General features: G+C 37.4%; 1 protein-coding gene across 3 annotated transcripts in view; it reads right to left on the bottom strand.

Annotated features, from left to right (window-relative positions):
* Nucleotides 1–26,697, bottom strand: part of LOC149156421 (double-strand break repair protein MRE11-like) — a 323,361-nt gene that overhangs the window by 278,999 nt on the left and 17,665 nt on the right. For all 3 annotated transcript variants that reach the window (XM_089438150.1, XM_089438149.1, XM_089438148.1), the window contains 2 exons: nt 18,269–18,404; nt 15,214–15,371 (listed from right to left, as the gene is read on the bottom strand). In XM_089438150.1, coding sequence (XP_089294276.1) covers nt 15,214–15,371; nt 18,269–18,404 — 294 coding nt within the window. The remainder of the gene's footprint in view (nt 1–15,213; nt 15,372–18,268; nt 18,405–26,697) is intronic.

The following is a 26,697-nucleotide window of genomic DNA, read 5'->3' as shown; positions in this document are numbered from 1 at the left end:
TCTCTCAACAATTTAGGCACCGCAATGCCACGGACTAGATTCCTGACCAGGGCAATCTATCCAGGTGGGACTAAGATGGACTCAAGCTTTCAGCCTCTCTAGGTACCATCAGGCTTACTTGCTAACCATCAACCCAAAGATCCAAGTGTGTGTCAGAGCTCAATGACCAACGCCACCTTTCCAACTTCGAGACCTAGACATCAACACAAAGTGTCGGCTAGATGTCCTCCCAAGCAATGCTTCACTCACAAAGCCTCATCACCCTTTGATCCAGTAGATCAAGGACAACAAATCTCTCCCGATCAAACTGATCGGTAACCAGCATGCTATCAAAAACCTTCGAGAGATTTACATGTACAAACACAACCACAATCAATAATATACTTTCACATATACATAATCAAATACAAACCTTTGGGGTCATTCTAGATGTTGCTTCTCAACTCAGTAGGACTATTAACTGAATCTTTGACAGAAGATTCCTCAATCATATACTTTCCTTTCCTACTTCACATGCAGCAACATATTCTTCAATTGGATCCAGCTCTCCTACTTTCAGCAGCGCTTCAAAATGCATTCTCCAATTTCCTTCTCTCACTCACGGCCTTCACTAAAACTTACGGTTGTTAGTCCTGGTCTAGTGCATGACACATGAAGTAGAGAACCATATATGTCACTCCCTCTTAATCAGAGAGGATCTAATCATTTTTGTACATCCTCTTATCCTAAGGAGATTCTCTTTATTCAAGCGCCCTCTTAACCTAGGGAGATTTCATCCACGCTCCCACTTAACTTAGGGAGTTCTACTTCTTCTTTACAATATCGGAGAATCTTTCATGGCTTCCATCTTTCTTATCAGAGTCATTCATATATCATGCTTATCACATCAACTTTACTTATGTTCATCTTCACCATCTTGAAGATGACGTACCTGCACAGCTTAGATAGCAAGTACAACCAAAATTATAGAAGCATGAAGTTAGCCATATCAAAATCTTATAATAACAGAAGCATTTTTCAAACATAATCAGCAAGAGACTATACTTCAATACTTCAACTTCTTGCCCAAGTTTTGTTACAAACCCTAAATCACATCCACAGCTCAAAATATTAAACTCATCTAGGGTTTCAACAACGAGATGGCAAGTTCTATCATATAGCAAAGCCTAGAAATAATTCAAACAAGTAATGTGTCTAACAATTATTAGAATTCATATGTTAGACTCCTCACTAGGATTTCATACATATCCTAGATTTCATACATGAGCTTCAACAATCAAAACCAATCACAACTTAATCAACATCATGACTAGCATCTACCAGGGTTTACATCCATCTACAAATTCTCAACAATCACTATATAGATTCATAAATTCCAAACGGTTATACATACTAGAGAATTTAACTACTACTAGGGTTTAGCTGCTAAACCCTAGATTTTCCAAACAACATCATCCTAGACCATCAAACTTTGACTAGGGCTTGTTTCCAAACCCTAGGACTCATGACCATTAACACTTAGGTCAACACATATATCTAGGAATTCATCAGCATATCATAAGCACATCATATGTCAGGCAATATTAATATGTTAGACATATACCGACCTAGAACAGGCTAGGGTTTCAACCAAATGGACACATACCTAGGGTTTCATTCCTAGGACTTTAAATACATAACAAGGGTTTTGCTTATAGACCCAACCAAACCCTAAGGATCTAGGGTTTCAATTCATAACATAGCAAACCCTACTTTACCAGAACTTCAAAGGTTCGAGATTTCAAACAACATCATTTCAACCCTAACAAGTTAGGGTTTTTATGATCATACTAAAACCCCAAACATGACATCATCAAAAACTTCAAATAGCATTTCCCAATATCCCTAAGCAGTTTTAGGGTTTCAAACATTAACATTAGCATACCCTTAGGTTAGTGTTTTCCATAGAACCTATCTAGGGTTCTATAAAATCAATTACAAATATGAGGGTAGACTTATCAAGTGATGAATCACCCAAAGCAAGAATCATTATGATTCAAGATAGCTAGACATAATAGTGTTAGTAATGTAATGCAAACTTCAAAAATAAGATGATCATACTTATAAGAGAATCTTGCAAGATGTATAGTTTGAGACATACCTGGAGATGTTCCTTGGCAAACCTGGTAAGGATTCCTTGAAGTGTTCTCTTTGTATTAAGCCATCATCTTTTATACCTATAGTACAACTTACAAGCACGACATGTGATACCAATTTCTTAAGTTAGATCTTCTACCTAATCAAGGAGGAGGGAATCTTATGATAAGTTGTTCATTCTTTCAAACATCACCAGGACTTTTTTATTTGACATCCTAGATTACATGTAAACTCTAGAAGATAAGGATGCATGTTATCTAGGGATTACAATCTTTCCCCTAGACTAGTTATAAGCAAGAATCATTTAATATTAGATATATTGCAAATCTAAAAACTCATGAACATATGTACCTTGTGATTACATACCTCTAATTTTATTACACTTGTTGTAGTAACAATACTTACTTGGTTCCTTGTACTCAAATCCTCAAAGAGTCCTTTCTTCAAGTTGGTTCCTTGGACTATCAATTACATTTCCCGTAGGACAGACATCGGATTCTCCATGTGATGACATAGTTCATTAAGGTGCCTTATACTTTGGTTCTGTATGGGTGATAGACACATAGCAATAGTGTCCATAACTTGTAGTATCATCCTAATCTTCGTTATTGTAGGAGTGACACAATTCTTTAATGATGACAATGTAGAATGGTATTGTGGATATAGCCCAAACAATGATTATCCATACTCACAAACCTTCGGTCCTATGATGACTGAGTTTTCTTCACTGTAATAAACTGAAATTTTGTCTCTTGTTTTTCATTGTCATTCCACACTTACATGTCGAGAATCTTTCTGCAATTGATAGTGAATTTACTCCTTTGTTGTACTGTGCATTCACTGAATTTCTACAATCTAATTCTTTGGAATGATTCAACTATTTTTGTTGAGACATTTGAACCTCCTCCTTCTTGGTGTCTTTAATATGCTCACTGTAGTTTAGTTTCATTAGTTTCATTAGCCCAGAACTACCTTTGACCATGACCATAGCTCTAAAACCATGTTGGGAAATCGGAGTGGCAGTTAAACGATTTCTCTGATTATGACATTAACTTGTGATGTTTTCATCATTATTATTAGTTCTTATTAAATATATTTTCTTATCATCAAGACTAATGCCAAGTAATAAATAGAAGAGAACACAAGATGTAGGCACATTGTTAGAGAAAAACCCAACTCTAGGGGAAAACCTAGTCAAAGTTCTTCCTTCAGTAGATTCAAGATGAGACAACCAAAACCCTTACAACTTAGACTCAAGACTACCTCCATCAAGTCATCCTCCTTTCACTGTGTTTGCATATCAAGATCTATGTCACATTGTAATAGTACTGAGACCTCATAACATTGAAACTCCATTTCTTTGGTGGGACCAAGACCTTACTGCAAATGTTGGAATTTCTAAGTCTATCTGTTAGAAATCCTTCATGTACTTTCTTATTTATTTCTTCCTACTTGTTCTGTTAATTAACAACTTATTTACCATGTAAATACTGAAAATAAATACAAGTACATGCTTAACACATACAGATCATCAATTGAAGGAAAAAACAAGCACACAAGTGACACCGTTATTTATGGACTAATGTCCCCAGAAAAACCCAATGCGGGAAAACCGGTGCAGCTATCTGAGGGTTTTATTATTAAGCAGTTTCATAATACAATCTGGGTGCCAGAAATGGCTCACACAATAGAGAATGCTCTCGGTCGTAGTACCTCTCAATAGGAGACAGATGTTCCAGCTGAAACCCCGAATAATCACTCTGGCAACTTCACAGCTCCAATCTGCCCCACGAAACCCCAACGTCAGCCTCTAGGGACAGCGTCAGCCCTTTCTGGCCCAGTGTTTGCCCAGCATCACTTTGGCTTGGCCTACGTCAGCCTCTGGAGACACTACGTCAACCCTCTGGCCCTCTGTGTCACCCACGTTGGCCCTTTGAGGCACTGCGCAACACCTGGCTGCCTCTGTGTGAGCCCTGGCTAGCTCTGCGTGAACCCCTGGCTGGTTCTACGTCCCTCACTCTCGACTACTGCGTTGATCCTCCTAGTGCTATCTCTGCCTCTTTGCTTCTGTATTCACTGCCCCTCAGTTGCAACTATGATCACTCTCTTGACTTCCTCAACAAACCCAGTCCCAGAAAGTTGAAATCTTGATCAACTCAGTGTGTTCTCCAAGTGACCCTCAAGCCTCCTCTTATACTTTTCTCGTTGACAATTCAACGGCCAAGATTAAGTCCCTAATCAACGGCTAAGATTAGATCTAGCTTGATCCATGACTTTTGGACCACTCTAACTCAGTTTTATATTAATTCACATTAATATTTTATTTTCCCTAAGTTTAGACTTAAGGACACCATTAAAAATATTAATTATTTTAATATCTCCCAAACTAGTTAGATTCTACCCAAACCATTTCTGGGTATTGGAGATCTCATGTGCTTTAGCCTCTCCACCAATTTTTGTGGCTAGAGCACATCCAATGCTTCCCCAAATCAACAACAAACCTTCTCACTGTTGTGGCACCAAATTCTTATCACTAAGGTTACACCAAGACAGAGTTTGCACCGAGATTGTGTTATGTAGTAGCACCGAAACTGTGATAACACCTAACTCTGATAGAACTAAGTGACAGCACCTTACTGTGATAGCACCTTCACTGTGATAGCATTATCTTATTGTAACAACACCGAGAGTATGCATGTACCCCATCCGAGTTTCTCATTGTAATAGTAACGAGACTTTCTTTCTGAGATGGCACCGAAACTTCCTTTCAGTAGATACGAACTTTTGTGATTGCACCAAGAGTAGATCCTGTGACATCCGAACTTTATTTCAAAGATCTTTGAACTTGTTCTTCTTTGTGGAATGCGAGGTACTAGGCTTGTATATATACTTGTTCCTTCTTGAAAATAGCCCGACATGACTTCATGAAAGGTTGTGTCTTTATTTAAGATGAGGCCAACATGATTTCACTTGGATGAAGTCAACATGATAATGATCTATTTGAAGCCGATAGGATAATGATCTATTTGAAGCCGACAAGAGGAGACTTGATGGAGGAGTCTTTGACCAATAAACAAATTGACTTTGACCAAAATAAATAATCCTAAAGCCTACAATGGAGGCTTGACCTATGACAATTGACCCTAGCATGAAACCCATGCTTTAACAAGTCAATTTAATAATAATAGAAATTATTTTTACTTTTCTTTTGACAAATGTATTACATTTTGACTTTAAGTACAATTATGAAGACCGGACCTAGTTACATTTTCCAACTTGGCATTGATTGTTAAACTCCTCTATCATGAACCTAGTAAAAATGTACCCTTTGTTGAAATTTTATAGCATGTGTAGAACACAATTTTTTGATCTGATAATTACTTCCTAATGATCCTTCAAACAATGTTTCTTATGCCACCAATATCAATGAATAATATAAACAAAAAATATCCACTATAAATGCAGCAGGAACAATAAAGATCATAGAAAGACAGCTATGCACAATAGGCACAATATTTTGACCCTGGGAAACAAAAACTTGGGAGAAAACCTAGCAATCTTTTCTTGATGAGAAATTATCTTTTCAGAGAAGTTAACAAATCATAAATTTGTCTAGAAATCAAAGCCAACATTACAAGTCAAATCACCAATCAAACCTAGTCAAAATGTTGTTGGTCAACTTTGGGCAAACCAATCAGAGATCAGAAGTCAACATCCTAAGATCAAACTCAACCTTGTCGTCAAACCCACATGTGCGACTGGTCAAACTCACATGTGCGGCTAGTCAAAATGCAGTCAAAACGCAGTCAAACTCCTCACACGTGTGGCCTCCAAAAGAGAGATAGAGTGATGAAGAAAAGGTGAAGATGAACAAATTTCACCTTACTTGAATTTCTCCTCCACTAGAAAAGATTGAAATGAGCTTGCTATGTTGATAATTTGTCTCCTCATATGCTTGTCTATTTATATATAGCTCTAATCTTGAGGGAGACCCATAAAGAAGCGCATCATCACAAGAAACCCCTTCACTTATGGAGCCTATATTACAACTCAACATTAGAGTAGAATTGTGTATTCCACTAATGGGTAAAAACCCCATTAGATAAACAAATCAAACCCGCTCTATAAAAAAATATATCACTCCATCCCGGAGCAATCAATGTGAGTATCGTGGGACATTCACCCCTAGCCAAATCAGCATGGCACCATAGGATAAAGACTGTGTCGGGTCATTCACCCCTAGCCAAATCAACATGGCCCCATGAGTGAATGCATCTTTCTCCCCAAGTCAAAGCAGCATGACCCCGTGGGAGAATGTATGCCCGATGCTACAAACTGCAAAAACATCAACATCCTTCACTCAAGTAAAATCATTGACTGGACATGTTAAGCCTTTTCTATCTTATTTTAATGCTTAAATGGTGATAAAGACAAGATGCATCCCAATATGGGCAATGTTTTTGATGTTATGTAGCTATTTGGTGTAGCATGATTTTTTTTTAACTTTAGAAGCCATTTAGAGCTTCTTTGATGATGTATTTTGGTTCAAAGACGGCTTGCACTCAGTGTTATTTTCGTTATATGCACCCTTCATGATACATGAGAAACTTCGCATATTTGTGTATAATAGATTGGATTCATGTGGATGCATGTGAATTATATGTTTCGTTCAAATTTTGAATATTTTATGCACTTTTTGGTGAACCGAACTTTTGGTCTAGTTTTTTTCATGTTCCACTACGGATCAAGTCTTTGAGATCAATCAATTTGGTTCTCACAACACTGTTGAGGATGTTGTGAACATTTTCTATCAAGCAAACAGGGGGGAATCTATTATTTTCATTGCCATGATTCATCTCATGAGATACATTTATATTTGTTTTGTTGTGATTTTGCATCATCATGTCAAAACTTATAACTTAAGACAAATATCATATTTCAGTATCGATATCTAACATACCATTTGGCATCTTATATATCAATTTAATTTTCATATTTATGTGCAATGTGCTTGTTTGATGTTGATGTTGCTTTAGAAGTTAAAAATTTGAAAAAAAAAAAAAATACTTTTTAAGTTTCCCCATACTTCCTAATATTTTCCCCAATATTGCGAATAACTTAAATTTCAGAGCCACGGCAATAAATTGTTAACGATAAATGTAACATTGTTTCATAAAAGACAAGATTCAAAAGGGAGTGATAAACTCTAGTATATCCCCACATATCAGTAGGTAGTATATATTATGAACAAACCCTTTAACAAAAGGGAAGTTTGAAGCATTCAAAGACAAACTTGGATTGGTGCAGAGTTCATTTCTTACTAAAAGGGATTGCTGAGAACTTTAGCTCAAGCATAAGTTTTTACACAAATTCAATGAAAGCATGGAGGAAGTGGTTCAAGACATTTTTTGGTGACCACCTTGGAAAGGTGATCAATAATTCTATCTTGTAATTTCACTTGAAAAATAAAAAATGAAGTCTAATGCTTTGAGTCAACTAGTCTTACAAATCTAAATCAAATGTTCTATAAGTTATAGAACTTCGGTGACTTAGATTAGGATTTAAACTTTGGTGTACATCTCATGATTGAGATAAGTGCTAGCTAGGATTGAGGAGATTAGTTATCCTCTCTCAAAACATAAGTAGGACAAGATAGGAGAGATCAAACACATTAAAAGGTAGCAAGAGTGTTGGAGGAAACAAGAGTGAATCCAAAAGTGAAGATGAGCAGATTTGCTAAAGAGACCAACAAGGACAGCAAGCCATATAGTTCATACCACCGTTGTAGCTATCTTTGTTGCATGCACAAGCTATACATCTTTAGATCTCGTTGTACACCTTCAAATGTGGCCATACAATGTACTGTTGGAGTGTACTTCTGTTAGGCCAAGGAATGACTCTCGACTGTTGATTTGCATTAGTTTAAACATGATTATATAACATGAGGAATTTGTTGGAAAATTTATTAGGGCAGCTTTTAATTAATCTTTTCCATTCTTGATAGTTATTTGTGATATTACGTTCTTCTTCTTATTTTCTATCCTTATGTTCTCATCATCAAATAAATGCCAAAACAAGAAGATCACAACCATACACAATGAACACAAGATATAGGCTCCAAGACAGGGAAAAACCCCTCCAACGGGAAAACCCTGAAAGAACTTCTCCTCTTATAGAATCAATTTCAAAGGAAACTTCCAAGACCAAACCCTAGACCAAGCTTCCCGCCAAAACCAAGTCAACCAGCCCATCAGCGAGACAAAAATGTTCAAGGGCAGCAAAACAAGATCTCTTCAAGATTAAGGCTCTTCTAGCCTTTTGAACTTGCCAAAGCATCCTGCAATACCTCCTGCAAATTTTGGGTTTGAGGTAACCCTAGAAAACGTAGGGTACACGCATGTGTGACCATAGGAGGACAGATTTCAGACTTTAGGCCTTCTTCCTTGCTTTGCTCTCCTTTTCCTTGCCTTCCAAGGCCTTTGCACCCATTCCTCAACTTCAACTCGAGTCCAAGAGATGTATGCTTGAGTGAATACCAAATAGGACGAAGTGCCTCCCTTTTATAGCCTTCCAAGAGGCTTGAACAACCCTCTCTAGGCTGACTTCTTCTTGGCTAGCCGATTTGGTCTTTTGGAGCCTTCTCGACATTTCTATTTACCAAAAAAAAAAACTTCTTTTGATACAAACGCCCGAAAAGGTCTTTTGCAAAATGACAAGGACTCTTGACTCATGACAAACCCTAGAAGCATTCAATGGATGCTTTACCTAGTGACAAATAACTTGAGCATGAAATCCATGCTTTACAAATAACTTTTCTTTTGTTCTTTACATCATTTTCATTCTTATTTTTATAGATACATATGACAAGAGTCAAATAACAATTATGAAGAACGAAACTAGTTACATTCTTCAACACTCCCTCTTAAATAGGGAGGTATTCATAATTGTCCAACCAGTACAAGGACAATACTCCCTTTGAAAAGTTCTCATAAGAAGAGTCGGATTGATAAGCCAACTATAAGCATCAACATTATGATCAACCAAAATTATCTTGAGGCCTAAATAGACAAGCTCTACTTCATTCAAGAGCATTATGTTGGGAGGCTTTACATGTGATACCGCACTACCTCTATAAGGCACATATCCCATCTGAATGTCCACAAAGTATGTCCTTTTAGGACTATTCTTGTCTTGGATTCTTCGCCCTGAATCCTCAAAGAATATTAATCCTCTTCACCCACTCTTATCTTGGATACCTATCATGTCCTCAAAGAGTGTTGGTCCCTTTCCTTTATTGGATGTTCTATCCTCAAGGAAACCACATATGCTTATCCAATCCTCTACCATTCTCTCTCCAAGACCTTCACTTAGACTTACGACTATTAGTCCTGGTCAAGTGCTTAACACATGAAGTAGAGAATGCACATGTGATGCCCAACATCACTCCCTCTCATCCAGAGAGGAGATCCCTATTCTCCTTTTAGCTTGAGAATAGATCCTTGCTCCTATTCAAGGAGACTCCTTTACTCCCCCTCAAATCTATAGGTGATTCCTGACTTCCTTTCTAATTGGGAAGTCATATCCACAAGCTTTCAAGCTTATCTTCATAAGAGTATAAGTTTCCAATTCTTCATAGTTGTTTGGCTCCCTCTTTTCTTTGCATCTCATCATATCGAGCTTGCTTCCTTTCTAGGTATCATGGAACCATCTTCTTCAATCTTGTGGCAAGTTCTAGATCATTAATTTTGCACATCACTTTCAACTTGTCAATTTTAATGAAGGCATTATGTTGAGCCTTCCCAAGTTTCCAATTGATCATAATTTCTTCAAGAAAGTGATCTCCTTTGACCTTCAAGTTATCTTCTCGCACTACTACCTTTCAATTCCAAGATGAGCGCATCTTGACTTCACAGTTGGCAGGGACCAGATATTGAGCTTTCCTCAACATTCTTCATATATTCCATACAGATGAACGCACCTCAACCGTCAACCTACAACATTCTCCCAAGTAGCAAAACAATGTGTTACCAAGATAACCGACAATAAATATTAATATCATGTTTACCTCATTGTGACAACTTTCTCATCATCAACATCTTCAAGGTCCATCTCCATACGATTCTTCCTTCATGCATCAAAGTACCCAAGGATCGAACTTGATTACCAAGTTACCATTTTCTTCTGGAGATTATACTAGATGTTGATCACTAATATATATATATATAATATAAAGTGAGAAAGTCTTTAATATTCTTATCCATTCAGAGTAAGTCAAATTCATCCTCTTAGGCATCATATAACCAAATGAAAGATTCACTATGCATAACTTATGACTAACTTTTCTTCCAAGATTATATGAATCCAACCCAAAAGTTATTTCAAACATGCATTCTTAATCTTTCACACAATCATCTAGCTAAATGTATTCAACAATGAGCCTGCAACTTTACCAACTACATTCCTTCATCCTTTTCAGAGTATTGTTTCCATATAATATGGAATATATATTAATCTTGTCATAATGCTTCTTCCAAGAGTCTTCCAAGATGATGACTCTTACAGGATCATGATGATCCATCTTAACAAAATGACTTCCTCCAACATAATGTAAGACAATGTATGGATGAATTATTATGCAAAATGGTCCCCAAGCTTTTCATTCTTAAAGGACTAGATGATTTCAAGCAATTCAAACAAGTAGACTTTAAATATGCTACTATCACCTGCTTTTATCTATGATGCCATGCCAGAACAAGAGTCTTTTAGAAAACACAATGATACATGCTTAGTTTCTTAATGAACTTGTTAGCGTTAGTTCCCTCCCTCCATCACCCTCATCATTTCCAACGAGTCATCATTAAGCATGATAGTTGCTTTGCTTCTTCCCTCCTCATCTTGCTTTCACCTGCAATCTTTAATAGCAAGCACAACCAAGCAAAGTATACAAATACAAGAGCATGATGTTAATCCAATCAATCTAGGGTTTCCATGGTTTTCTTAGAAGGTAGACTCCTAGGGTTCTTAAGTACAAACCCTAAATTCCTTGATCCTTCTCTAGGAAACATCAACCCTAGGGTTTTGATGTCAAACCCTAGATTTCAACCAATTCCACCTTTACCATGTCCTAAATTCTTTTAGCAAACCCTAGATGTCAAAAGCTAGGGTTTCTATGAGGGAACAAACAAATTAGGGTTTCTCACTAGGGTTTTTCCTATTCAAGTTCCATCTAGGGTTTTCAATCTCTAGATGTCAAAAACCTTTGACTAGATGAAGTCTACAAACCCTATGTTTAAAACATGCAACAAAAACCCTAACTCATTGCTTTATGCAAACCCTTTATAAACAAATATACATACCTCAAAGATCACATACCTTTGTCTTCCATGATCACTTGGAAGCTGCTACAAGACCTTCTTCAAGATCTCAAATCCTTGATCACACAAATCAAAGCATGATTATTGTTTCTTTTGTCACGATCTTTCTATCAACACTTCCTTCAAGATGCGGTTTGTCTTAAATGTTCCCAAGACACTTGATGCTAATTCAAGATACCAAGGTGTTGCTTCTTTTGATTTCTGCTTAGGGTACACTGTAATTACCATTACTTTCTTTCTAACTCATCCTTATCCTTCCTTGGATGTCTTTTTTTTCAATTTGCTTGTTTTTAACAATAGGTAAAGTACTTATTTTTGTTCTGTATATATTTTAGGTAAAGTACTCATCCTAAATCTTAGGAATTCGTCCTAACTTATAGGAATTAGCTCTTAACTTATAGGAATGGGTTCCTAACTTATAGGAACTCGAGCATGTTAAAGAATAACTTATTGAGGCCTCTTTGACTAAGGCACAAGTCAAAGAAACCTTTTCTCGCTATCATTTTCAACATAGGCATCTTAGAACAGTTGTGCATAAGGTGTATGAAGAGGTGAAAGTAAAATTAGAACTTCGGCAAGCAGCTCCAAAAGTTTTAGAAGCGATATCAGGGTCAAGCAAGGGTGCCCATTGTCTCCTGCCCTTTTTGGTTTATATATTGACAAACTTGAAGAGTGATTAAATTCGTAAGGGGGTGATGGTGTCCATTTGGGCGAGTTTGTTATAAGGCTTTGTTTGTATGCGGATGACCTTATTCTGATTGCTAAATTTGCTCTTGGTTTGCAAGAGCACTTAATTTCCCTTAAGCATTTTTGTAGAATGGTGGGGATGCAAGTCAATATTAGCAAAGAAGAAAGTGGTGGTTTTCTCTAACAAAAGAAAACATAACCAGCCTAAGTTCTACTTTGAAGGCAGCACTCTTGAAGAAGTTGTGGATTACAAATACCTCGGAATTGACTTCAACAGAAATCTAAGTTGGGAAGGCTGCAAAAAGAAAAGAACTTTGAGGGTTGGGAAGCATTTTATGCTTTTCAAAATAGGTGTAGAGAGGCAGAGCTATGGGAATGGAAGACCACTCAAACTCTTTTTAGGCTTTTAGTGATTCTGATGATTCTCTACGGTTGTGAGCTGTGGGCAAACAGTGCATCTCACATAGAGTGGAAACAAATTTAGAAAATTCAAAAGCGCTTGATTACAAACAACTTCAAAATTAAAAGTTCAGTTCCTTATGATATCTTGTTTAAGTGAAATGGGGGCTACTCCTATTGAAGCAATCGCTATAATGCAACTCATAAGATATTTAAAAAATAATTGAGCAAATGGAAGAGGGAAGATGGCATAAGGTTGTCTTCAATGACATATTGTGCAAAAGAAAGAAGACTTGGATGCAGCAAATAACAAATGGTTTAGTAAATGGGGTATTTACTTGAACATGTGCCCCACAAATAATAAAGAGATAAAGGCTTTTGTTATGGATAAGTTCCACAAGCGTACTTGGGATAAAGAACTAGGGAGAAAGAGAAAGTACTATATTGAAGAGTTTAATCCCACTCGTAATCGTCATCAAAAAGCGTACATAGGGGCCAATATTTCTTGGAGAGCCAAAATTCTTATTGCTCAATTAAGGACTAATTCTCATCAACTCTGTTGTGAAATAAGGCATTGGAAAAGACCAAAAGAAGTTTCAGAAGAAAAAGTGCGTATTTTTTGCGCTTTCGGAAAAGTAGAAATAAAAAAGCATTTCATTTTGTTGAAAATGTAACTAGTATCGGTCTTCATAATTGTTGTCTAGCTCATGACCTGATGTAATTCATATGTATTTGTAAAAAGAAGAAAAGAAATTATTGTAAAAATAAAAGAAAAATATTTTTATAAGCATGGGTTTCATGCTCTATTTATTATGTTTCTAGGTCTAAGCACCCATTGTGTGCTTCTAGGGTTGTGTCACGTGTCATAGTCCTTGTCATCATGTAATAGACCCTTATTGGTCATTTTGTATCAAACCTCCTCCATCAAGTCGGTATGCCCTTCCTTCAAGTTGGCCTCAAAAGGGGTGATCCAACCACTATAAATAAGAAGGAACTCAACCTCATTTGTTCACTCACCAAGAAGATTTCGATCTGCAATTCTAGAAGAGAAAAGGAAGTGTGAAATACATGAAAATGAGCCTATCTCATTGCAAGAAGAGGAGGAAGCCTAGCAAAGAAGACTAGAAGACAAGCGAAGAAGAAAAGATCTGAAACTTTGTCATTTTCTGTCACACGTGCGAGAGGAATGAAGTACTGCAGAGCTGAAGGTGCAGGACTGAGATAGCAGGTCGAAAATTACAGAAGTGGAAGAGAGGGTCGAGACCCTAGTTGACTTGATTTGAGGTGTTTGACTTGACTTGATTTTGAAGGATTGACTTGTTTTCTTGGGAGGCTGACTTAGTGGGTTGGAGGAGGTCTTATTGTTGGGTCAAGGGTCTTGGTTGTCTCATTTGATTTGGTTCTTGAAGAAGAGAAGAGAATTTTTGGGTTTTCCCCTAGAAGAGGGGTTTTGCCCTGGCTGAGAGCCTACATCCTGTCTCCTTGTTTTGGTCTTCATGCATTTATGTTTTGGTAGTTGCTTGATGATAAGAAGATAAAAGAAGACATAAAAAAAGATAATAATACTAAGAAATCACAAGCAATTATCAAGATAAGAAAAATTTTCTGCCTTTATGATTTTCTAACACATTTTAGAATGTGAGGCCTTCAAAGATAGCAGGGACAGTTATGTAGATATTCTGACAGTTAGCTCTTGGGATAATTTATTTAACAAAGGAATTGTCGAAAAGCTGGGAGCATTCATTGTGAAGCTACATAGGAGAAGGGCTGAACACAGGAATCAGATTGCGAAGCAATCAGTCCCACAGGCTGTCTTTAGCCTCGTGGAAGTTAAAAATAAGTTCTTTTTTTCTTTCTTTCTTTACATTCATTTTTAGTTTTCTGGACTAAATTTATTTAGGGAAACCCCCTTGTGTTGAACAAGAGCCAAATTAAAGATAGGAAATACAGTACCAAGGCAACAATGAGTAGTCTTTCTAAGTTGCACCTAGGGTTTCACTTTGTGCTTGGGACTCTTGCTCCTTAAATGAGAACTTGGAAGGTAACAAGTAGAAGGGAGAGATTTTTGCCTAAGAGGGCCTCATGGCCCCACCAAATGTTATGTTAATGGCACATGCAATCAGTTTTATACTGGAATTCAACACCTAGTCTACTCCTCCAATAGTTATAGGGGTTGTGTGTAATATACACATCTACTTATCATACAAAATGAACATTGAAAAGACATTAGTAGGAATCAAAATAAAATATGTATTTACCTATCAATGATGTATCACAAAAGCAACTAAAAAGATTTAACAGATCATGCTTATGCTAGAGGATATAGTTAGACTATTTCCATATGCCTAAACCTCAAAGAGATTGCCACAAAGATCACTCATCTGAAAATCAATAACTATAACAAAAGTCCTTTGTGTATCTAGTAAGAGCCTTATGCATCTAGCTTATGGCTATAACATCTGTACAACATTCATAGGTTGTTTAGAACATTAATTACTAGAAACAGCACCAATTGCTTTCATTCTCAATATTCTCCCATGCTTGAATATTAGAGGTTATCTACCAGTGTTATTTAGTCTCATAAACTCAGATGCTGGAACCAAATAGCATATCTTACACGTTTGCAAAATTCACAGTCTGATCACTGACAACTTGAAACTGTACTGGCTGATCATTGAGGCAGTAACGCCGCAGGATTTCTATAGTTTTCACTAGAGTGGTCCTCGATGGCTTGTTTTCATGAAAAAGATCACCACCAAGTAGCAAAAAATCTACCTGTCAGAGAAATCAAAAAAATAACATATCATGTGATGTATAATTAGAATTAAGTATAATCATAGAGATATCAACTCAAGAGCAAACAAGAAAGTTACTTTTCACCTCTCAACAATAAGCATTCATGACTCTAATCAGTAATACTCTTCCATCAAAATGTGCATATTCAGAACAAATTTATCAGTTCTGCAATAATCCTTTCATTACAAAATAAATATGAAACAGAAAAAAGAATTATTTCACCCTTCACCAACAAGCATTGGTAACTCCAATCAGTAGTACTCTCATGACAAAATGTGCATATTCAGAACAAATTTACAAGTTCTAAAGTAATCCGTTCTTATTACAAAACTACCATCTATTGCTTTACAAAATAAATATGAAACAGAAGAAGGCCTAGCTATTCATTGATTTTTCCAGTAAACTAACAATAGCATACAGCAGTCTCTTCCAAGAACAACAGAGCGAATGAGTGAGATTTGGGACCTGCTGCCCCTTATACTAGCACGGGTACATATACATTCATTGCAGCAATTTTACACCATCGTAAGCACAAGGCCACAGGTTAAAGTCATGTAACAACCATGTGAGGCCCTGTATCAAGCATCCTAGACCCTGTTGGTCAGGCAGTGGCTGGTCCCTTTGAGTTCATCTCTATTCCTTTCGTCATAGATAGGATTGTAGAACCTTTGATTGGTTTATATGAGGACTCATAGTTTTAGAGAAGCCTTGCCTTTGTAGAGGTGATCACCAGTGTAGGGGCCAATCCATCCCATGGTGAGTGCACCTATGTCTTTTCACATAGTTATTAGTCTATTGAATCTATAGGTGGCGTTGGCTTTGGTGTGCTATCCCTCAGATGTTCCACAGATGTGGCCGTCTCACATTTAGCGACATTTCACACTTCCTAAGGCAATTCAGATTTCCCAATACAAAGTGGTCCTAAAAGTCAAAAAATTGACAAGGTCTCAGATTGCAAAGCTTGATGAGAGGATGACATGCCACAGAATTTTTCCATTTGGTGAAGGCGTGCTCAAGATATGAATAGTCAAAGTTGATCAATAGGTACTTCAGGATTGCAAGTGGAAAAAAAAGAGCATTATGCTATTTTAGACATACATTATGTCAAACATGATCTACTAAGCAAGACGAACAAAACCCATGTTTCAGTTTTTTGAGTTCCTCAAGGGCATTAGAGATCTTCAGTTCGACTATTATTATGGAGGTTTGACCAAGCCTGTGCGGCAGTACAATGGACTTTTGGAGCTGGCAGGGCATACTATAGGTTTAAACTCAGCGAACTGTACACAGATGAGGTGGAATGCTTGGCCAAATCAGCAGTCTTTCCAAGATGTTTCAGAAATTGCAAGGAACAAGACCTTATGATGCCTATGTGTTAAATTTCGCAAATAGGGCCAAACTCCACCTTGGACAGCTCATATGATGGAGATGATATTTTTGTTGGATTCCTCTTTCCGAGAGGTGTAGGATTGATCTAAAGATCATCTTATTCTGACATATATAAATGGAATTATGAATTTATTTCTTCTATGGACAAATTGTCAAAGTCGGCCAGCAATCTAATGTAGGCTCAGAAGCCCAAACATCGCGTCTCTTCACCCTCAACGTTGCATATAAATAGAAAGAGCATCTATCTCATTTGCACATTCATCATCTCACACATATCTCTCTCTCTCCTCATCTGATTGGATCGTATGAATTGCAGGGCAGCCTTCTTCTCCTCCACACTTACAAAAGTTTGACTAAGGTCTTCTGATTTCTGCATTGACCAAGTTGCAGCAAGTTTGACCAGCGTTTGACCTTGTTTGACTGCGATTTTTGTGGGAATATTTCTGTTTGGGCAGGCTGCATTCTTTGGCACAGAAACCGAGATTTTATGTGCTGTTTGACCAGCATTGACTGCAGCAGGTTTGACTGTGTTGACCAAATTTTTCAGGACTGTTTTGGACTGATTTGGACTGTCTTTGTAGGCCGAATTGACTGGGTTTGACCGAGCTGATTTGGAAGAATAATTCTGCTGATTTGACAAGCGTTGACTTTCTGATTAGGGCATCTTGTTGACTACAGTTTGACAGGACAGATTTGACTGTGTTTGGGCAAGTGAATTTTGTATATTGTACTCTCTCTCGACTGAACTTTTGAAGAATAATAAGAAGACTTGATCAAAGGGTTTCCCCACATTGGGGGTTTTCCCTGGCATCCGCCAAATATTGTGTCTTCTTGTCTTGGCTTGTCTTCTGCTTTTTATTTATGTTCTATCTGCATTTACTATCATGTTAATGTGATTGCTAATTTGATATTGGGCTGACAAGAAAAACTGAAGTAAATTGCTCTAAAGCATAGAACATATCATTGTTATCTAAAATTAACAATATGAAACTCAATTACCCTTGCACTCAGTATTCTTACTTGAATGAAATTATCAAATTGTGATGCAGTGGGACTACTCAGTGACATTCAAAACCTAATTCAAGATTGGAGTGCAGGCTGGAATGCAAAAGCAAGTCCTAGATCAATAATAAAGGCAGAAAAGGTTAAAAAAGAGTGTCTAGCTAAAAGCAGTCTTTCCAAGATGCTTCAGGAATTGTAGGGACAGGACTTTATGATGCCTATAAAACTTAAGCACCCTTGCACTCCATATTCTTATTGAAATGAAGGACCAAGTGACGATGCAGTAGGACTACCCAGTCACTTCCAAAATCCAGATTCAAGGTTCAGGAGTGCAGTCTGGAACAGTTTGCAACAGAAACATTTGTATACAACAAGCATGCTTTTGTTCTTAAAGTTCAAATAAAGAGCATTGATATGAAAACTCAAATCACAGTTTCAGACGATTTGGTCAGATATCTAGGTAAGTTTATCTCAAAATGGAATACCTGTCGCTGCTCAGCTATTGAGCATATCTCTTCAAATGCATAAAATGAATCATGGCGACGAATTTCATCCTTTTCCATATAACCAAGATGGCAATCTGTAGCAACAAGTATCCGCAATGTACTGCTATGATCATCCCTGAAATTTATTCAAAACCACTCATTAAACAGCAAAACCATCAAATTACTAAAACAAATGGAAATTAATAGTATCAGGACTCAGGAGATATTGGAAGCTCAGTTTTGCAATATGTGACAACAATGAGTGACAACTAATGATAATCTACTGGGGCTTCAAATCACTGGTCTAAAAGATGTAATCTAACATATGCTTAGGATACAAGGCCCATCTAATGTCATTGAAGCCTTCAAGTTAGCCCTCCGTATTGAAGCTAAAATATAGCTACATGCAATTCTTCCCATCAGATCCATGACAGGAGGCCAAGATAGATATGCTATGAATAACACAACATCCCCAGCCCAATAAAACCACCCCAAAGGAGATGGAAGAAAAGGGAGCTAAGGGATTGTGTTTTAGGTGTAACACAAATGGTCCAGCGGGCATAAGTTCCTGAACAAGATTGTTTACAGTACAAAACAATGGTGAGGCTAAGAAAGAGCCTCAAGAAGAGTTTGACACCCTTTGAAGTCAGAAGAAGAAGTCCTCACCATATCAATGAATGTTTTGGTTGCGCCGAGAGGTGCTCTATAGCCCAATATGGGGAGACGTTATAGTGAATTGTTAGATAAGATATTGTGATGAAGCATTAGATCAAATAATAATGAAACACATTAGATCAAATAATAATGAAGCATACTGTCAGTTCAATTTAAAAAGTAATAAAAATAATAAGCCAGCTCAATTCAATTGGTTATATTGCAGTTTTGTTTTGATTAATAAAATAAAGACAATTTCTTTGGGAAAAAATCATAATATAATATGCATATTACATTAAAATAAATTCAAATAATGATATTTCATATTTGTAACCATGATAATTCATAACTTCATGTTCAAATTTAGTTTATAACCACATAAAGACTTAATAGTTACAATAAACTCTTTTTTCTAAGCTTTATATATATATTCAATCTATGTTATGCACATTGCATTAAAAAATTTAAAAATAAAAAATAAAAAAAACATGTCGAAAAAAAATACCAGATGCATATGTATGTAGCTATAGGTGTTATGAGGGTTTTAACTTTTAATAGAATTAGAAATAAGAATATCCTATATATAAAGATGTGAGATATATATTAAATATAAATAGTAGCTATAAATTATAGATCCAGCTTATATATAAATTAAAAAAATGATAATTCATAGTTGTAATCATGATATTTCAAAACTTCATGCTTAAATTTAGTTAATGAACATATAAAAATTTAATACTTACAATAAAGTCTCTCTCTGTATATATGTGTGTGTGTGTGTGTGTGTGTCAATTGAGTTTAGCGTGGATGGTTGGGCGGAATAGTTGTTATCCTCCCCACCCATGTTCAAGTTTCATAAATTCACATGTTGACACTCTAGAATAGAGTAACTTCGTCGTGCTTGTTGTCACTCAAATTGTACAAGCAAGATGCAACAACGATCAGAGCGGGGGCCATCACTTTGACCCCTGCCCTCTCCGTTCTAATTATCTTCCTACAGCAAGCTATGGGGGGTAGTCCCTATAAAATGTGAAGATGAAAGACCCGTCAGCACCCAACAAATCCAGGAGACACAACTGGATGGCCTAGCAACTTGGTTAATTTAGCAAGTTCAATGATTTGATTAGATTAATTTGAAAAACTAGTGCCTTAAATGGAGTCAAAATACTTGCTTTATTTGAATTATCTACCAAGCCACCGAATGAACAATTGTTGCTTTAGGATGCTTCACTATCCTATATGAAATGCAACACCTAAAACTAAGTGAAATGCAAGATCTTGGTTTATTTTAAATTAGATGCCTAACTAGGTGAATCCTTCCTCTCAACTATTTTGAAACTAGTCTCTAGAGTAGGTTGTGGAGTGAAGCCCAGTGAAAGCTAGCAATGGTTATATTCACGATACCTCCCCTAGAAATCTAACCACCCGATGCCTCCGGCGCTACAGAGACTGTGGCTCTCATGACTGCAAGGTCACCGTTTTAACCACTAACGAGAGTCTAGTCTTCACAAGCTAGATGAGAAAGGTGGCCCTAGAAGTCTTTCAACCAATTAGTGCAAAACTAAACCTAGAATGTAGATGCAAGAAACCTAGAATGTAGATGCAAGATGAGAGATTACTTTTAGTGAGATTGTTAAATATCTTAAGTACTTAGAGACAAATTACAATGATATTCAATTTAGGACAATGAAGTACTTAACAATGTATAATGACAATCTTCACCAAAAGAAAAATGCTCAATGAAATAAGATAGATGGTGCCAAAATGTTGTCAAAATCAAGATAGACAATTGTTCATGAAATAACCATAAATACAATGCTTCTTTCAACAATGCCAATTAGATGATGATCTTTAAACACAATTAGCAAATTCTTAAGGCCACTTTAGATTACAACAATGGAATGCCAATGTGCCAATTAGAGACAAAAAGAGCCAATCTCAATATTACAATTATGATTGTCAATTAAGTGTTTATGAGTGACTTGATTAGCAAGAATATAAACTTAGATATGAAGCTCACTTGCAAGACACAATATTAGTTACACTTGTCACAAAGAAGTTTCCACAAGAAATGCAATGATCACAAGAAACAATGTAACCAATTATCCAATTCTTTAGCAATGACAAGTAGAGATATTTCAATGACACAATAATGCTAGCTATCAATGCAAGAAAGACAGCATTTATCAACAATATTATTTCTTAGAACAATTAGCCAATATTAGCAATTCAATTAGCCTTTTTGAGCACTTATGTTTGTTAATGAGAATGCAAACAGTGATGTGCTTTGAGCATGCAAGAATGCAAATGTACGCAAAATGCAATGAGATGCAAGAGATGGAAGCCAAGAGACCAATGATTGCAGCTGTAAGGAAGACACCAAAATTCACTAGACAACACATTTTCAAGATGCATAAGGAAGCAAGGAATGAATGTCAAGTGAAATTAGATGATTGCTAACACTTTTTACAACACTGCTACACTTATATCAGACCATATGCAGTATATATCAGACCTCTAATTATTATGACAACCTTCAAGAAATGATGAGTAATGCAAGCCTAAACAATGCCAATGATTTGCCAATGATAAAATATGCTTGCAATTTAATTATTATGCCAATGTTGTGTTATTTTACCACTGTTGTAGGTGATTTTAGATGGCTTTAGCAAACATATCAGATCTGGAAATTAACCCACAGTCCACAAAAATTCATTTATATGCAATCAATGAAGCATTAGACCAATGTTGATTTATCTTAAATGAATGATTAGTGAATTTAGGCTTAATTTAGAAGTGTTTAGGTTAGTGTTGCGGGGGAGCGCCCCCCCCGGATCCCGCTCCCAATCCGCGCTCTAGGCGGGAGCGACTCGAGAACAGGTCGGGAGCGCGCTCCAGGTAAAAAAATTTGCGCTCCCTGCCAATTTCGGGAGCGTCGCTCCCGTCGCTCTGGGAGCGGATTTTATAACCCGGGAGGGGTCGGGAGCATTCAAATAAATAATTTTTTCTCTATTTCGGTTTCCCATTCCCATTCCCATTCCATTTTATTAAATTTTGCAGATTCAAAACTACAAATTTCAAACTTCATGGTTATATTTCTTGGCATTTTCTTCTTCTTGGTTCCTTTTTTGGTTATTATGGTGCTGGAGAGTAGAAAAAGGAGGGTTCAAAATGAAGAAGGGGGACAAAGTGGATTTGATGAAAACCCCAGTGAGGAGGAGCTGGAGGAGAGTGAACATGATTCAGCTCAAAAAACTAAACAAGACCAAACCCCATTGTGGAAATATGTTAACAGGCCTAAAGCAAGGAAAGGGGGTGGAACCACTAAATTTCATTGCCCCCATTGCAACAATAATTACACAGGTTCATACACCCGTGCCAGAAAACACCTCTGCGGGAAAATGCCGTTGGATGGAGATAAACAAATAAGAATCAAAATTTGTACAGCTGTGTCAGTAGCAGATAGAGCCAAATACATAAGGGACGAAGAGGAAGCCCGATACAAATCTAAAAATCAAAGGGTTTCTTTGAACCAAGCTCACATGCACAAAGAACTCCTTCGACATCCTCCCAAGGCAGTGGATATGCAGGGACAGGGTCATCAAGTTTAAGGCGTAGAACCATATCAGATTTCCTTGATGAAGGGTGTAGGAATGATGTGGATTCAAAAGTTTACAGGTTTCTCTATGCATGTGGGATACCATTCAATGTTTTTCGCTCACCTTATTGGCATGAAAATGGTTTCTGCCATAAATGATGCCCCTAAAGGATGCAAGAGCCCTGGGTATGACAAGGCAAGAACCGTTGAACTTGATCATGAAAAAACAAAAATATCACATTCTTTGTGGAATGATAAGTTCTTGGACTGACCATCGAGTGTCCATTGTATCTATGGATGGACAAATGTAAAAGGCAAGCCATTGATAAGTGTTCTTGCTGTGTCTGTTAGTGGTGCCATCTTTCTTTCAGCATATGATTACTCAGACAAGTTCAAGACCAGCATCAACATTGCAAAAGCATTACTTGAAACAATTGACCGTATTGGGCCATACAATGTCATCCAAGTCATCAATGATAATGCTCATAATTGTAAGGCAGCGGGAGCAATTATTGAGGATAAATACCCCAACATATTTTGGTCTGGGTGTTTGGTTCACACATTGAACCTTTTGATGCATGATATTGTTAAGAACAAAAACGAACATTAAAAATGGATTGGTGATTTGTACAAGAAAGGCAAACAAATGATAAAAATTATTACAAATCATAGCAATACCCATGGCCTTTTCCGCAGTCACTCAAGATTGGAGTTGTTGAAGATTGCGAGGACTAGATTTGGTAGCTATTACCTCACCTTCAGGCGCCTTTTGAAGGTAAGAGAGTCATTGGCTAGCATGGTATCAAGTCCACACTAGCAGTTATTAAAGGAAAGGGCTACAAATGCAGCTGACAGGCAAGGTTTTGAACTAGTGGAGGAGGCCGCTCTTGATGGTATGTTTTGGGCACGTGTGAGGCAAGTATTGGATTTCACCAAGCCCATTTATCACATGATTCGGTTTGCAGATATAAATAAACCAGTGATTGGCGAGGTGTATGAGCAGATGGATACCATGTTGGGGCAAATAAAAGATATTGTTCATAACAATGATCCCAACTTGTACAAACTGATTCACGATTGTGTGTGTGTACGTGGGATAAACTTAATCTTCCACTACATTGCTTGGCGTATATCCTTACACCAAAATACTACTCTACATCTTGGTTGGGCCAACCTGCACCAGGGGGTGGGGTTAGGACCAAACCCCATATAGATGAAGAGGTATCTAAAAGATATTTGGAAGCATTAGAAAAGTTGGTACCTGACAGAGAGGAATGTGCTAGTGTGCGCCTTGAAATAGGCAGATACTTCCGTAACACTGGTTTGTTTGGTACCTTCCATGCAATGGAAGATAGAGACAGATTTGATGCTCTCACATGGTGGGAAACATATGGCGGCCATGGACTTTTGCCATAATTGGCAACAAAAGTTCTCTCACAGGTTGTAAATACTTCCTCTGTAGAGAGGTGTTGGAGCACCTACAGCTTCATACATAATGTGAAAAGAAACAAACTCAATGAAAACCAGGCAGAAAGCTTGGTTTATGTGCACTACAACTTGAGGTTGTTGAGTCATTACTGTGATCAGGCTTATGAGGATCCAACATATTAAATTTGGGACAACCACCCAAAGGATGATAATTTGGAGGATGGCATTATACATCTTGAAGAACTGGAAGAGGAATTTATAAGGGAGGAAGATGAAGCAGCAGCCATGCCACCTCCACCATCCAGTAGCAGTGCTCGAGTTCCGAGTCTTGTTCCTTTGCTGTTGCCACCTCCATCTACACCCTCACGTGGAGGGCATGTGCCTTCTAGTTCTGGTCGTCGGTCTATGCGGGAGACTCCTAGAAGACCACCACGACCTGCTCATACATTAGACTCTCATGGCAAGGGCCACATGCAGTAGTAGATAATAGATTTACAGTTTACTTGTCTTTTCTAGTTTCTATTAGTTTTCATAACTGTTGAGTCTTGACTCTTGACTCTTTCATATCATAATGATATTTTTTGTAAACAATATATGACTGTGACAATGAAAGTTTGAAGTTTGAAGTTGGCAATTATAACTCATTGGTAATGATTCTAGATTATGAATATGATGCTTCGTGAAAGTTGTTTCATTTCATTTCATAATTCATTTTATAACATTTCATTTCATGTTAACAGTTAGATATTATTTCTTGTAATGGTTAAACTTAGCTTACAAGTACAACTTTGGTGATCAATGATGATAAATGTTATATATTGAATTTTCAATTTTGAAAGCTTGAAGTTGAAACTTTAAGATTGATGAATCATGATTCACGAGACTCAATATGTTGTAATATGTATGTTACTAACTTGTGGACGTGGTTGATGAAGATTATAACTTCTAGATGATTGATGTTATATGGTTCAATGATCAATCTATGTTTTTTTTATGTTTTTTATATCTAATTCATCATTCTACATGTTTTTGTTGACATATATGTATCAAAATATATATATATATATATATATATATATATTATATAAAAATCGCTTTGGGATTCGCTCCCAAACCGGGAGCTTTTGAAAATGTCGCTCCCACTCCCAAGTAACACTGGTTTAGGTCCTAAATACACTGATGTCATAAAATGCTTCAAAATTACAAATAAATACAATGATGAGAAAAGAGACTCAGAGGGCAAACCACTAGGCCTAATGGCCTTGTAGATGGCTAGAGAGGCTTCCAATGAATTTGACTACCTACAACCACCAAGTTAGCTCCAAATCGCTGCAAAACCAAATGTTAGAGATGAAACACTAATGCAAACCAAATCAATGACTGAAGAATGGCCAAATGAAGGCTAGAAGAAGAGGTTAAGGCTAGGAGAAGACCAACGATAGGGTTAAGAGGCCAAGGAAGGGCAGCAATGAGGGGGAGGAGGTCTACGGCACACATGGAAAAGCCTCCTAGAGGTCTGCGGCTAGGGTACAAAGGGCAAAGGAGAAGGGTCGAGAGGTTTTGAGGCCCCCTTAAGGCCACAGGAAGGCCTTTAAGGCCTGCAGCTTGAGGTAAAGGCCTGCAGCTAAGGATGACGAGCCTCTAGGGCTCACGACAGCCCTAAAAAGGGTTGCGGCCAAGGGGAGGAGGCCCTAAAGGCACTACGGCCAAGGGGAGGAGGCCCTAAAGGGGTTGCAGCCAAGGGAAAAGGCCTGCGGCCTTAGGGAAGAAGGCCAAAATAACCTACGACTCACTCAAAGCAAGGAAAAGGCTGACGTAAAGGGGAAAAAGGCTACGGCTAGGCTGAAGAAGGTGACAGATAGATTGAGGACTAGATCTTGCCTTCTTAGACCTAGATCAACCTCAAAACCCCAAAAAAATTTCCTTTGAAGCTTGAAGATTCACTTGCAAAATGAATGAAAGAATTCCAAAACCCCAAATAAATACAAAAATTTCAAAACCCCAGAAAACCCAAGTGCAAAAAAATAAAACAAGGCTTAGAAAATAATTTACAAATATTTACAAATGTACAATATTTACAAAATGAAATTATTAGCTCTCATTAGCAAATAAATTCTTTGTAGCCCAAGATCAAATAAAAGTTTTGAAAAAAAAAATAGATAAATTGCATGGATGAAAAATTTCGAAAGATAGACCAGTCAAAACCCTCCTGCAAAATAATTCACCGCAATGAAAGCTTAGAGCCTTGTTACCCACCATTTTGTGGGTGATATCCCTAGGAGAAAAAAAATTCTCCAAGATGGTCCTTAGTCGGTAGCAAGCAAGCCCTTGCAGCCACCAACTAGCTCATTGTGCCATTTCTGCACCACCTAAGCCAGCAATGTGGGCACTCGCCCATCTGTCATGATCGTATGTTTGAAGGTGGGCCTCCCGAACCTAAAGGTATGCCTTATCATCTGATAATTTAATATTGTAGTTTGCTTATCATGGACACTTCTAAGCATGGATTAATGGGGGGATTCAGAGGAAAGAATGGGCTAGTTCTCTGTTCTCGTCCCTTAGACCCCTTTTTGATATTAACCTTGGATTCTAGTCCTGTGGGATCTCTTTTACAGACCATTTGGCTTTAGGGATGGTATTTCATGAGAAAACTTGATTTTGGTTGTGTGGTCTCGCTCCCTCATCCACATATATTGCCCCCTTTCCACTCATTATAACCCCATTCATCATTTCTCCCACCTAGGTCCAC

This window comes from Pinus tabuliformis, chromosome 9 (assembly GCF_031772625.1).
Source record: "Pinus tabuliformis cultivar Carrire ecotype Pingquan chromosome 9, CPIR1, whole genome shotgun sequence".
Taxonomy (NCBI): Eukaryota; Viridiplantae; Streptophyta; class Pinopsida; order Pinales; family Pinaceae; genus Pinus; species Pinus tabuliformis.
This window is presented reverse-complemented; position numbering and strand designations above follow the sequence as displayed.